We start from the raw sequence: 15899 nt of genomic DNA, 5'->3' as shown, positions 1-15899 counted from the left end.
GTGTATTATTACCCCCCCCCATCTATAAGTATGTTGTGACCCCTAGCTGTACCAGATTAGTGTCAAAATATTTCAAAAACATATTCAAAATGTTTAACTTTTTTTTTTAAATAGCAGATCTACACGATCACAACGCGACGTAGATAGGCTAATGTCAAACATCCAATTTTGGGCTTGTTTTCCTAGACCTGGTTGCTTGTTTCTCTCTCGAAACCTGGCAACGCTGGCAACAACTTGGCCATTGGACTCTCTCCGTTGTTACCTCAGTGTGTAAAGTATGCAGGATGACTAGTCCAGGTAAACTACTGATAATTCATGTTTTATTCCAGTCTGCACAATGGAACGCAGGTCACCTGCTCAGTACCGGCATGCTCTTCCCTCGAGAGTCCTCTTCACGGGAGATCAAAGAGCTGAACGGGCTGTGGAGCTTCAGGGCTGACATGTCTCCTAGCAGGAACCAGGGCTTTGAGGAGGCATGGTACAAAGGTCGCTTATCTGAGGTAAACAAAGCCCAATCCTCAGTGGTGACAAAAGTAACTGAGTACATTTACTCAAGTATTGTACTTAAGTACAATTTTGAGATTTTTTACTTTACTGGAGTATTTCCAATTGTCAGTACTTTTACTTCTACTCCACTACATCTCGGATGCAAATATTGTACGTTTTTTTTTTTTTTATTGTACTCCACTACAACGAATGAATTGAAAACTTTAGTTATAGTTACTTTGTAGATTTTGAAAAAAACAAATAAAGTGTTAAATAGCTCTATATTCTGATAGTAATCATTGCTATAAGGTGTTTGTTCAGCAACAACAGTCTTTTCAGCTCTTTAGTAAACAGACAATGCATCAATAGGTTAACTTGTGATACCAATTTGATCCAATGAGGAGAGAGAGTACTCATATAGAATACAGAATAAACAAGTGGAATAGGAAGTGCTGGTACAAAGAAGTTAGCAGACTGAATTGAAACATCACTATAAAAGTGAAGCTGGTGAATGGGTACTCTCTCCTGATTGGATGAAATTGGCAACCCACCTGAAAATGTATTTTCTGTTTAGAGATGGGTATACCTCTGTTTGTTCAATAACAGGTATTCCCATCTCTTTAATAAGCAGAACATTGCTATAGAGTCTATAGCAATGTTTACTGTCTGAATATAGAGCTTTTACCTTTCCAAAAACAACGTTTTGTTTTAACCAAGAAATATTACTTACCCTATCTTTTAAGTTTTGCAGCTTTAAAGTACAAATGTGACCAAATTGGTTACATTTGCACACTCACTTTAAATATGTGTTTTATGTTGTGTAAGTTGCTACTTTTTGTAGTTCTGCTACCCTAAACAGGCCTCCCTCGTAAAAGAGATCTTGTATCTCAATGGGACTTCCCTGTATAAGGTCTATAAAGCTAAATAAAATAAAACGCTTGAGTTACAAATGGATACAACATTATCAGTGAGGATTTGACTGTATCTGTACAATTCATATACATCTATCTATCTTTGTATCAGAGTGGCCCTGTGATTGACATGCCAGTTCCTGCCAGCTATAATGATATAACCCAGGACCCCAAACTGAGAGATTTCATTGGCTGGGTGTGGTATGATCGAGAGGTGTGGGTGCCTGCCCGCTGGGTAGCTGATGAGGGAACTAGAGTCGTACTCCGAGTGGGAAGTGCACACTACTATTCAGTGGTGGTAAGTACAGTATGTCCTAAAGTGACAGAGTGATTCTCAACCTTTCTCATGTCAAGAACCGCCAGTTTGATATGCATTATTAGGCCATGGACCCCCATTTGACGAGTGTTGCCATTTGACCCCAATCTACACTCAGTGTTAATTTAACTCTGAGAGTTTTCAAATGCAACTACTAACTATCGATCATTTAGCTGGGTGACCCCCTGGAACCCCCTCAAGCACCCCTGGGGTTCCCTGGATCCTGCATTGAGAACCACTGCTTTAAGCCCGATCTATACTTCATCGTATGGCGGTGTCACAAACTGAAAATAGCTGATCTTCAAGTTCACAAGTGTTGTGAGCTTGTAGACAAGATATTTTTGGCACGTTCTATGACGGAGCATAAATTAAGATTTATACTCCTCTTCTAAGTTCTTGAGCCGTATGAGATTAGATTCATTAGATTCATGATGAAGGGTTCAAGTCAATGTCATTGGGGCTGCCTGGGAATCTGAAGGTCATTGGTTTGACCCTCAGCTCAACCAGTGTACGTGTCAAGCTGTAAAAGCAATTTCCCCTCCCCCGGGGACCAGAAAATACTCCCTTTCCTTTCCCCTTCCTTTCTCTATACTGTACGTACGGTACATATGAACAATACCATATGTTGAACACATTTAACATGAAGTGCTTCCAATTTAAACAAAACTTGTCACCTCGGCAGTTCATTCATCCTCCACACACTTAAGTGAGTAATATATAAATTACATGGGAATAAAAGTCTCCAGGCTCACATGAATAGGTCTAAATATTACATCCTATAAAATCTGTATTTTATTTAATTCCCTCATGTAACCCTCATAAAATGATGTTGTGTTTTAAGCTTAGCTGGAATAACCATCCTTTAGTACTTACTATTTGGGTATTTGTCACTGAACATTTGCATTTTGCACATTATGTGAAATCTGTCCCCTGCATTTACCATCCTAGCTATTGTCTTTGCTCTTGTAGTGGGTGAATGGAGTGAAAGTGACAGAGCACAATGGTGGTCATCTTCCCTTTGAGGCAGAGATAGGTGATTTAATCAGAGAGAACCCGAGAGTACAATGCAGGATCACCATTGCTGTCAACAACACACTTACTCTGGAGACCCTCCCCCCAGGAGCAATCCAGCATATGGACGATACCTCCAAGTAAGCCATTCTGTTTGTTTATTACTTGGAAAGAAACTGGACGTTTTTTGAAACAAAAGCGTAATCTTATGGCGTAATAATCATTAATTTGGTCTAATCCCCTTAATTTACTTGGGCAACATTCAAATGTATTTATAAAAAATACAGCGCCAATCAAGGTTTGTCTGGTCTCGCATAGTCAGATGATCAGAGATCTCTTCCTGATACGTCTGGGGAGTTCATTGAATGGGCTTGGATGCCGGAGAAAACCGGCGCTAACAAACCTGCTGTTTGAAAACCTATCCTGATACTGTACCTTCGTATTATGAAGGACCGCCCTGAAGGATTGCGTTGGTTCTGCGATGCTGTTATTTAATAAAAAAATCTAAATTCTCTCCACCCAGTTTTAACCCATCCATTGAATTTAGATGTCACAAGAGGTATCAGTAGGCTGAGATCTCTGATTGTCTGGCTACACAAGACTAAGGTTTGTACACAAAGTTGTAAAACAATGTAAATGGTTTGAACAGGTATCCTGGTGGCTATTTTGTGCAAAGCATCATGTTTGACTTCTTCAACTATGCTGGGATACATCGTCCTGTCTTGCTATACACTACGCCAAAGGCATATGTTGATGACATCACTGTGGTGACTGACATCTCTGAAAACACTGGTAATTATTATTTTTGTATTAATACATACGTTTTAAGATTAAGATGATATTTCCCATCTGTCATTGCTCCGCCTCCTCTGAGCACAGAGGGAGCGGAGCACTCTTGAAGGATAAAATAATTTAAACATTCCCGATCATGACTGTAATGTAGATAATATCCTATCATAAACACAACTTATTGTGTCACGCATTGAGTCAAGCAAGCCATAAGACAAGCTTATTCTGAAGGACACAAAATACAAAACGAGTTGCCAGTCACGATACTATGGACAAACCGAGGACAGCTCGAGAGATGCGGCCGATCCGATGTAGAATCAGGATTTGATCCCGATACGGTACGTATCGGGATCAAATCCTATCGGAGATTGGCTATCACGTAACTGAACAATCAGTCTCTGACGTTTATTATAGTCCATCCTGCACAACGCAGTGAGCGGAGCCAACTTGCAGACTTGAGACTGCAACCACGACTACAGATAGCCCAACTAAGGTAAAAAACACTGAGCCCTACCAAAAGGATCCACAGCTGTGGTTCTTGCAACACAATTGATGAGACCATTTTGTAATAAAAGGGCATATGTCATGAAATTTCACTTTTTCATAGTTTTTGTTACAGTGACAGGCCATGCGTGCTGTGACCCAGCACCATTCTTTTTTTACCCAAGGATAAAATACCCAAGAGAGCAGAGCAGCATACATCTGTACCCTTTCAGTCTCCTCAGAGGCAGGATATTTGTAGTTAGCCATTACCAACACCACAGATTCAGCGATAGATGTGAAGAGAGAGAACTGGGAAGTTTATTTAATTAAAATGTTTCCAGATTTAGGTTGGCAGAGGGAGGAGTAGCGCCCAGGATTACATAGGCAATTGGCACTGGGTGAAAAAATATGGGTTACAAAAGCGTGGGTCTCCAGATTTACTTTAGCATAATATTGTTATATGCTCAAAGTTGTTCATAACTGGGGCACTATATTTATATTGATTCATATATTAAATACATTATTTATTCAACAACAACATTAATAAGCAAATCACATCCAGAGGCTTTGCCCACCTCAGGGGGTGAGATTTATAGGACCGGTAGCAAGAATTGACATATATTAGTAAATGCACAGCCAGATAAAAATTCTAATAATTACATTATGTCCCATACTGTATCAGTCTTGGGAGATGCATGGTGTATAAAGACCTGTGACACTGCTGCTTGGATCTTATGTTTTTGTTCTGACGTTAACGGGAGTGTTGCTCAGTCTCCAGGCATGCTGTCTGACTGGCCACCATGCTCGAAGTGCCACAGAAAACATTTGCCAACACACCTTGCATTTAACGTGATATTCATTCCTACTGACTGACACTGTAGTGTTAAGCCAATTGTTTGATTGTTCCCACTCATGCCTATTTTTTGCATGCATTTTATCTTGAGCTGTGGTGAACATGTGATGTCAGTTAGTATCGGGGGGTAGATGTTCTAAAATGCCCAGGCACGTAGCGCTGGTGCCCACAACTAGGGGCAACCAGTGACGGTGCCCACAGAGCAAGGCACAGACAGGATTTGGCATGGAGACACTAGCACGGGAGGTCTTATCTGGGTCCTACGACAAAATTAGCTGGCCTTTCTATTCCCTGGGTTCTATTTTGTTCATTATTGTTAAATTCAATGTTGATATGTGTGTGACAGACATGTATGGAATGTTTATGACTACAGAATAAATCACACCCTTTGCCCCTACTACAAACTTCCACAGGTACTGTATCACTTGTGGTCAAATTGAATGATTGTGTGTGACTTGATATGTTATCCGTTTCCTCTATGTTCCAGGCCTAGTCATTTACAGTGTATCAGTGCTAGGTGCTCCCACAGCCAATTTGAAGATAACTTTGATGGACAAAGATGGACACTGTGTGGCCTCCTCCTCTGGGCCATCTGGGGTGCTCAAAGTGGTGGATGTCAACTTGTGGTGGCCATACTTGATGCATGAGAATCCAGGCTATCTTTATTCTATAGAGGTAAGACAAAATAGTTCACTTGCATGTCTAAATATTGACTTTTTTTTTCCATTAACATTGAGTCACAGCCACTAAAGGGTAAGCATAATTTTACCACAGCAGTGTATTCACCACCTACATCAACACCCACTGGTATTCAAGCTCATGCCAGTAAAAGCTGAATCATTTCCTTTTTCTTTCTTTTCTTTTTTTTTTCTTAAAAAAAAAAAAGCCACTCACTAAGACTTCTGCTAATGCACAGAATAGGCTGTTACTATAATATCTACCCTAAACTATAGTAAGTGCTTACACAGGTCCCCAAGGGTTAGGGTTAACTATTGAGTTAAGCCACCAGGCTGGGGTGGACAGGAAACAAAAATCAGCCAAATCATATCAACCAGCTGATCAGTCAGTCCATCAAATAAGTACACTAGAATGGGGCGCCTAGTAAAGCGCAAATCTCTGCCAGGAGGCGTGGCCCAATAAAAATACTTATACTGTCTGATGTAGTAACACAGGGTTCCAGTGGGTCCTTAAAAAGTCTGAAATAAAAAATTGGGGAAATTAATGAATTAATTAATTAGTCTTAAATTTGACCGTAGGTATTACATTTGAAGATGTTTTTAAGGCTCATGGGAAAATTAAAGCCATAAAACATCTGTGTGTATTTATCTGATCAGTTTGTTTGATTTATTGTTAATATTATACAATGAGAGACCGCTATTAGTAGAAGTTTTATGTCACGTGACGCTACGTTCGCTATTTACACACGGCTGCATGACGTGCTATGGACGTTTCATCATCATTGCATTGTCAAAGGAGAATGCGGTGCCTTGTTGTCAGGCGTGGCCAGGTGGTTGGGATTGATGTGGTTGTGGGTTGCTGACTTGCTGTCATGAGCCAAGACGGGGAAATACAAGTTCGGTGCCAAATGGAAGGAAACAGAAAAATATCATGGTTGGCACAAGCAGTGAATGAACATGAGGTATTTATCCAAAGACATTCACTTTGGAGACCATGGGGATGAACGCACTAGAGTTGCACATGAGATTGGTGACGCACAAGATTTTTTAAGAGGCCGCAGCAAGCAGCAGTGGGCTAATGCCTGCAATGTTTACACGTGTCCTTGAAGTTGCAAAGACTCCTCGTCGCAACATCCCAGCAGTTTATGGGGCAGTTTTGTTTCACCACCAGAAACACAGAGGGCAGAGAGAGGGTGCAGCATGCATTGAAGAAGTCACTGTAAGGTGGTCGTATTGTACAGTATAGTCTCCATGAAATCACAATGCATGTCTGTATGAGAGCGATACACCATTTATATTTGATGTAATGCTGGCTGCTGACAAACAAACAACCAAACAAAACAAAAAGAGACCGGGCCAGCCATGCAGCAACCGGCCTACTGGGAGTAACTTCCCGATGGCCAGTCCACACCTACTACCAGGGCACCCTGCAACCACTATTTTTAATAACTGAAGATGTTACTTCCTTGGAGATCTGACATTTAAAACTGAAATTGAAAAAATCTGATCCCAAGCTCTGAATTGTATGAAAGATGAGCAGGTTCTCTTTGAGCAAGCTATAGAGCTGTTAGTCATGCAGAGAAAAAGGGTTTAATTTCCTGGACAGAAACCCTGTTACTTACAGTTATGTAGGTGACTTGCCAGTGCTTGAGTGAGCCGTGAATACATTTTACAGCTTAAATTATTGTGCACCCAACGCAACCTCACAGTGCATACATAATATAATATACAAGACATTCAGTGGGAAAACTGTTGAGAAATGAGCCTTACATGGAATATACCTGTATAGCTTATGCTTATGAACTCTCCCTAAACCTCCAGGTTCACATGACAACAGTCCATGAGGGGGCAGCATACGAAGACGTGTATACCCTACCAATAGGCATCCGAACAGTCAAGGTTACCAGTCGCCAGTTCCTCATAAACAATAAGCCCTTTTATTTCCATGGAGTCAACAAACACGAGGACGCTGATGTGAGTACCACTAGGGGGAAGCACAACTTTACTGAATGAACCACCAAAACCAACACACCTTAAATATGTTTTAAACACATTTATTTCCCCAAGGCCGCTATAAAGACGATGACATGGTCACTCAAATATTGAATTCATAACCAACTCTCCTCCTTTGCTGGGTGCCATAGATCCGCGGTAAAGGCTTTGACTGGCCCCTGATTGTGAAAGACTTCAACCTGTTGAAGTGGCTCGGGGCCAACTCGTTCCGTACCAGCCACTACCCCTATGCTGAGGAGATCATGCAGATGTGTGATCGTCATGGCATTGTGGTGATAGATGAATGCCCAGGGGTGGGAATTAAAGACATGTAGGTACCACTGTATACATCTCAGTGATCATTGTGGGGTTTATCTTTTATCCCTCGTGGTATCCCTCATTTCCTTTTTTTATATATTAATTGAATTGTTGTGTGGAATCGGCATCTATTATGTTTTAATGTCTTATTATGCAATAATAATAATAATAATCTATTATGTTCAATTTGCAGTTTTAATATTTACTCAAAACTGTTCATCAAAGCACCAAAGAGTGCTTACAAAAAGGGCAGTCATGCATCTTTCATTGGCTGGAGTGAAGATAAATACATGTGGGATGTTTGAGAAACAATTCTAGAGAGAACGACACTGGACAAGTCCAAGCATCAGGGAATGTCACTTTTCACATCATTGTAACTTAATGAATGCAAAGTTAATCAAGGAAACTAATGTTCAAATCAGCTCCTATTTCAATTGCCTTTGAGGAATTAAATCGTGTTCAGAACAAGCATCCCATTACCTGCTACCAGAAAATGGGAGCAATAGAGGAAGGTCGGTGCTTTGCGTGCTCTCTCACAGATATTGGTGGAGACTTTTGGTATGTATTGAGGGCCAGTTGAGGCACACAAAGACGGCCAGGCAAACAGGAATTGTCATACATCGTAATCAACCTTGCAGACCAGCAGGAATTATGCTGCTGGTCTATCTTCTGTAGCAACACTGATCATATTTCACTCATCAGATCAGTGGATGTTATAAAGTATTGTGTTTGTAGTCGTAGTTTTAGAAATGCCTCCCTGGCCCACCATCTGGTTGTCATGGATGAGCTGGTTAGGAGAGACAAGAACCATCCCTCAGTGGTCATGTGGTCAGTAGCTAATGAGCCAGCTGCAGAGATGCCTACTGCTGGATTCTATTTCAAGTGAGTAACTGGTTACCCCACAACACCCACCCACCCACCCACACCATGCCCCATCATTCCATTTCACCTTGTACTTACAATAGTCAAATGGAAAAGAATTCCAGGCATTGGAGTGTGTGACACACACACACACACACACACACACACACACACACACACACACACACACACACACACACACACACACACACACACACACACACACACACACACACACACACAGGCTGTATTTACCTTCCACAAATGTTTGTGTCGGAAGGTGAGGGATGACCGAGATATGGTCTCTTGGTTAGTAATCTGGAATGCAGTCAGAGTGGTAGAACTGAACCTGCCCATGGAGAACACTGACAGGTGGAGTCTAACAATGTAGGGCAGGGACATTCTTTTGTCCTGTCTAGCTATTGAAGCAACAGACTGGCTGCCTGGTATGCATGTACTGAATACAAACAATGAGGCCCTTGTTGACCTGAAACACTGACAAACTGAAACTACACAAAGTTTCATATTTTAAAGTTCATATTTTACATCTGACTCTTTTCTTGACCACTTGGTGTTATGGCATTCTTCGGAAAAAACATGATCTTTTATACTTTTTCTCCTTAGGACCTTGATATCTCACACCAAGTCACTGGATACGCGCCCAGTCACCTTTATCACTGATAGCAATTATGCCAGAGACCTTGGGGTGAGTGTTTTACATTGTACACTTAAGTAATATCTGTTGTCTGTAATATGTATTGATGTTGTAATTACTCATTATACTCTGAAAAGATGCAAAGCATAAATACATCATCCCTAGATGAATCAGTCTGCTGGATCTCTAAGCCCAAACCTACAATCTAGGCCAGGGCTCTGCACTTCTTCTTTTTTTAAGATTTATTTCTGTAATTTTTCTTTATTTCAGATAGAAACTTTCAAATAGAAACTAAGGGCAGGGAGAGACGAAAGATATGCGAGACAAGACAGGGGTCAGATTTGAATGTCCCAGGTTTGGTTCCCGGCAATGTGTCAAGGTGTCCCAGAGCAAAATACTTAACCCCTAACTGCCCCCTCCTTCGCTTACTTAAGAAGCACTCAGCTAGGTGAATCTGAAAACTGAATTTCCCCTGTGGGCTGAAATAGGTCTAATTATTATTGGTATGAGTATAATGGTCTACATTAACTCTTTAACTGCCAAAAACGGGAATTCCCGTCCGATGGCTCTATGGCTATCATGGCCACGGACGGAAATGACGAAAATATTTTAAAAAAAACATTATTTAAAAAAAAAAAAAAGAATTCTCAAAGGAACTAGGAGATAACGCTATCCAAAAAATTGCTGCTCCATTCACTTCAATGTTAAAAAACAAACGGAGGAAAAATGCACCTTTTTCCTGGCACTGGGACGACACAGTCTGAAATAAGTGTGGCAATGAAAGAGTTAACAGGCATCCTAGGGTGGGGCACTTTATTGAATATTCACACATTTTATTCAAATGTAGGTACAAATGTAAGGTTTAGTAGTAGTATGTCTGGTGAGAAAACCAACAGGTTAAAACCTGCCAACCTGTCAAGCAAGCCCATGATTTTCACCTGTTCTAGACTTTACTGCGTTGGACTGTGTTTTAGACATACCTATGCTCTTAGTCACTCACTTTGGCTGAAGTTAACAAATGGGAAGTTTCTTTTCCATTTTGATAATGCTCTTAAAGGAGAATATCACCAATTTCAGCATTGAGATACTGTATGGGTATTGCTATTGTCTCAATTACCTGAAATCAGAGTAATACCCCATTGTATAGTTTCTATACGATTCATATTAGTTCATGAATTACAGAGACCTTTCAAAAGGTGACTGTGATGATGCACAGAACTTAATGAAAACAATGGTGCATATATATCCATTGCACTTATAGAAAAAAGCTTGCTTGTGTGTATTTACTAATCAAGACCAAAACACTGCATGAATCCACAAAAGTCTTCCATTCACTGTCAAAGGTTTCCTACTTTTCTTATTTCTTTTTTCCTTAAAACATGCTGATTAGACTTGTTTTAAGCCATAAGAATAACAGCATATTGAAGTTGTATTCATTTCTAATTTGTTTCACTGCCATTGTCTTCCCATACCTACCTGTTCCCAGGCTCCCTATGTAGATGTGATCTGTGTGAACAGCTACTTCTCCTGGTACCATGACCCAGGCCATCTGGAGGTCATTCCCATCCAGCTCAACACCCAGTTTGAGAACTGGTATGGGAAGTACCAGAAACCCATCATCCAGAGCGAATATGGAGCCGACGTGGTCCCCGGGCTTCACAGTGTGAGGACTCGCACACATTCAAATCCTTTGACAGGACAGTGTTAACCACCCCACCCAGTGTCCCTATTCTTGCCATTGTCATGTCATTCGGCAAAAATATTTTCAGCTTCATAGTTTTGGTGTAGAGGGAAAAAAGACAAATATCAATCCCTGGGGGAGACCGGTCCACAAAATATATAGGGTTTAATTGGTTAATTCTGGCCCTACTACCGACAAAGACTACATTAGTTTGGCAGGATTCCTAGATCAGAATGAACTGCAAGAAAACGTGAAATGTCATCTATCTTTGAAAATGTTAATTATTGCTTTGATTCAGTCAGTTTACCAAGGCACTACCCACCTAAAGAGGTTATAATACCTGAGCTTCAGTGGTGGACAGTAACTAAGTACACTTACTTGAGTACTGTGCTTAAGTGAATTATTTTGAGTATACTTGAGTATAATTTGTATTTTTGGATACTGACTTTCTCAACAAATGTTGTATTTTGGCTCCACTGCATTTATAGGAGGGGAAAGGGTACATTATGAATTAACCACTATTAAGCTCTATTTCAAATAGTGAAAATAGCAGATCTACAAGCATACAACATGTCACAATGTGGTGTAGATCTGCTATTTTGACTTATTGATATATATTGGAAAGTTTCTGGAAAATCATTGAATTTTGGGGGGAATTTTTCACACAGCAATGCATTGATATTAAAAAATAAATAAATAAAGGATTATCTACGGTATACTTTAACTCAACTACTGGGGCTAAGTACTTTGTGAGTACTGCTGAGCTTTATTCTCCAATGTTTAGGATCCCCCCATGATGTTTACAGAGGAGTATCAGAAGATTGTCCTGCAGAGTTACCACAGCGTGTTTGATCAGAAGAGGAAGGAGTATGTGATCGGCGAGCTCATCTGGAACTTTGCCGACTTCATGACTGTACAAGGTAGCGAGGGATCACATGACAGCCTATAAAACCTGACAGACCTGATAGGGATGCATGTACACACAGGTGCAGTTATAGGTCTGTATATGGGAAGATGCTATCTGTGCCTGGTGCTTGGCAATATCCTTGCATTATTGTAATGGGGTTGTATAAAAGGCCACCATCCCCCCAGCATGATGTCCAACCAGCATTCTGGAGTTCTCCTCCTGGCCATTGCTGTTAGAACTCCATGGTGATAACATTCTTTTTGGTACACTCCCAATAATCTCTCAAGAACAGATTCTGCACTGCGTTGGAATCTGTCGGGGAGGTTCGTCATAACGAGTGCGCATTCAGATCAGGAAGCAGGCCGCGCTTTACCCAATCACATGTAGTGGGCGGGATTCACATGTCCGTCGATCTTTCCCCCTCGAAACAAACCCAAACTAATTTAACAATAGCGTCCGCGGAGCAGACAAAACCACGGAAATATATTCACATTTTAACTTACTCTGTCATCATAGAAACAAGTGGGCTTATAACCAAAACGATCCATGTTCTCTGGGAGAAGTGGTGTTAGTGTTCCGTGTAGAAATATTGTTAGTGGGAATGAAAACATAGTCGCACCAACCGGAAGTGATTCGCTGAAGGCGCATCACAAACACCGGTTTCCTTGTGCTCTGGTGTTACGTTATCGTCCGCCCAGAGCCAACAGACATAGAACAAACAGCAGAGGGCGCTGTTTTTCATTTTCAGTTGGCGATGGGTTCCCAGATTGCACTCCCAAGTACTAAGAGACCTTGAGGATTAGTTTCTTTTTGGCATTCAGGAATTGTACTTTGTATGAAGAAAATAATTTCATTTGTAAAGTCTTAAATCAAGAGACAAGTATGTGTGCTGCCTTACTGAAACAGAGGCTACACATTTCCCAATTCCACAGTTATATTCTACTGTGCTTATAAGTGAATACATTTCGAAAGGGCCTTTCTATGTGGAGTTTGCATGTTCTACCCGTGTCCCCTAGGGTAGGTACCCTCACAAAAAACATGCAGTAATCCTTGTCTCTATACTGCCTCCCCTGGTCAGCCGGGGCGCCTAATGGAGGGGAAAAGAACTGTTGGAATAACGTGTTCCTTCCACGCACTACGTCCTACCGGGGAACATGTCAGGTGGTAAGAAGCGGCCTGCACTGAAGGAAGCATGAGCTCAGTTCGGGGCTCTCCCCAGGCTGGCATAGGGAGAGTAGCGCCCAGGATTACAGCTTAGGCACTGGGTGAAAAAATGGGTTACAAAAATCGTGGGATAAAAAATTAAAAAACTAAAAATAACTGAATAAGTTTGTTTACATAAGAAGTTCACTGGATTGTACCCGTTTTGTCTGCAGGTGTGACCCGTGTGGTGGGGAACAAGAAAGGGATTTTTAGCAGACAGAGGCAGCCTAAAGCAGGGGCTTTCATCCTAAGGGAGAGGTACTGGAGACTGGCAAATGAAACGGGCAGACTGCCTCCCTGGACCAGGTACCCCTGCTCTGAGCCTCCAAGGTGAAAGCACTTTTTTTCCCCTGCACAGGGGCAAACTCATTGAAGCACAGTGCATTTTGTTATCTAGGTCTAGCTCAAATTGTTATTTAAACAACCAGTTTATTTATTTTTTTCCATTTTAACCCATTATAGTCATTACGCCAATATAATGTGTATAATCCCTGTCACTGCTGACCCTCTACTGTTTGATCTGGGGAGGTTGTAGACAACCACTTGTCTCCTCATATATAATTTTGGCAACGCCACATGTATCAATTTAACTTTAAATTCATAATGGAAGCCAATGGTGGTGGATGCCTGACGCCATAGATGACTGACAGCAGACTGCCGACATAAAGTTGTGTTAGCTTGTTAATTTATTATTATTATTATTATTATTAACTTTCTTTTTCCTTTTCCCCAAATCGTCCTATGGGCTGGATTCAACCCCTTCTGCCACCAGTTTGACACCCTTGGTCTAAGGACTCAACTTTTCTTTTCTAGACCACCCAATGTGCGAGGATGTCTTGCCTATGTATTTTCTCTTTCCCATAAGTTACAAGCTTCTCTGGCAAATGGGCAAATAGGAACAGACAGGACTTCTGATGTATCATCATCCATGGACCATCACATTGACTTAATATTGAATCGTGTCTCGCTCAAAAAAAATGGGGTGTGACTTGTGGGTAAGCTGTTGGATGTGTCCACAGAAATACAGCCTTTTATTGCAAATGCAAAGTTTTTGGAGGGAAAGTACATTTAGCCTAAAGCCTCTTTTAGAATTTAAACGTAGTACAAATGTGTTAGTTGCTGACAAGAACAGCAGCTTGAAAATCAGTGGAAACAAATTTGTAAAAACAGTGGCACTATCCTTAAAAGTTACAGGCTTTGCAGACCAGCACCAGGGAGATTTTCATGTTTTTTATACATCATGGATTAAAGTTCTCAGTCGCCACGACTGATGGAAGTCAACATGATTCTATGGAAGCGCGTCACTCACCGAAAATTGGTTATCTACAAGCTACAACGCATCTGCGACACGTAAGCTTGTAGATGGCCTATTTTCAGTTATTTGTTATTTTAAGATGAAATAGTTTTTGGAGTGGTCAAACTTGCGATAGAATACATGTTCAATCTTTCAGAAAGCCCTAATGATCTTGGATATTTCTGCCATTTCTTGCTGGCTGGCTGTATGGCTACCAAATCATAATTATTTTACATACATTATTTAGCTTGTTTATGAAACAGCGCTGCTATGTGGGGGGCTCCTTTCATGCTGTTTCACAAATCGCAGATTAGGACTGGGCCTGACAATGTTTCAGTTGAGATTTTATTTTTGCTTTAATCCATATATACATTTTAAAAAATGAATAAATTTTTATATTTGTATATATATATAATTAAAACACTTTTTTTACTGCTTCAGATTCTGCTAACGGCAGAATCTATCTTGAGAGACAGGGAGTGAAACAGTTTATATACATTGTAAACTCAAATCCTAAAGCTGGATTTATTATTGCACATCACTTGTCTTGTCGAAACCTACCATAAAGAAAGACTAAACGTATGCATTCAATGTTGGATAAAAACATAATCTGTGCATAAACTGTATGCTTATCAAACATGCTCCTCATTTTTACACCCATGTCAGGATTCTTATTGTCTATGCAGCATTCCAATCTTTTCAACATTCCTTTGGGTGACATTTGGTGGAGCTGAGCACATGTACAGAATTCCCTAACAGCAGCTCCACTGCTTTTCCCCCATTGTTGCAATTGTGTTTTCAAAATTCACTGAACACCTTTGTTTTTTTATAACTATGTTCACCTCTGTATTGCGACACAACCAAATTCTCTAACAATTTCCTGTACAAGAAGCTTGGGCGGTCATAGCTGAGTGGTTAGTGAGCCCGCCTAGGGAGCCAGAGGCCCTGGTTGCCCCAGGTACGATTCCAGGCCAGGCCAGCAAATGTGTCCATGAAATGAAATTTGTCACTGAGCAAGACTCTTAACCCCAAATTGCTCACAGGCCCTCATTGGAAACAAGACCGCAAGGACTTTAATGAACGGACCTGTTAAAGGAATTATCCTTATAGCTGTAGCTTTGAATGTATGAAAATTCCTTGATGTCTCACACCATTTGTATTGACCGTGAGAGAAGCGTTTATATTTCCAGTCCTATAAAAGCATTGGGACATGGCCAGCTGTAAGTGATGTTACATAAGCGATTGCGTCTATATGTAGAACTTGTTTGCACAAAGTTCCAAGTACAGGTATCATTTTGACATATTGATATTTCCAGTTCTCTTTTTTTAAGTGTTTACAGCAGTTTACAACTGTGTTGTGTACTTTCATTCCTTGATGTTGACTATTTTCTTCTTTGAATAAAAGCCTCAGAATGTTAGTATTCTTACCTAATGGCGAGTACCTGCACCACTGAAATTAAGC

General features: G+C 40.7%; 1 protein-coding gene across 1 annotated transcript; it reads left to right on the top strand.

The window, feature by feature from the left end:
- The first annotated feature begins 239 nt into the window (after positions 1-239).
- gusb (glucuronidase, beta) lies at positions 240-15864 on the top strand. The gene is made up of 13 exons (XM_080436555.1): positions 240-500; positions 1510-1695; positions 2683-2864; positions 3374-3516; positions 5337-5524; positions 7348-7500; positions 7671-7849; positions 8572-8718; positions 9322-9403; positions 10839-11015; positions 11818-11953; positions 13317-13473; positions 13916-15864. Exons 1-13 carry the CDS (start codon positions 285-287, stop codon positions 13932-13934), a joined length of 1965 nt encoding a protein of 654 aa, XP_080292681.1. The 5' UTR covers positions 240-284; the 3' UTR covers positions 13935-15864.
- Positions 15865-15899: the final 35 nt, after the last annotated feature.

Source organism: Gymnoscopelus braueri (assembly GCF_963280865.1).
Source record: "Gymnoscopelus braueri genome assembly, chromosome: 8".
In the NCBI taxonomy this organism is placed as follows: domain Eukaryota; kingdom Metazoa; phylum Chordata; class Actinopteri; order Myctophiformes; family Myctophidae; genus Gymnoscopelus; species Gymnoscopelus braueri.
This window is presented reverse-complemented; position numbering and strand designations above follow the sequence as displayed.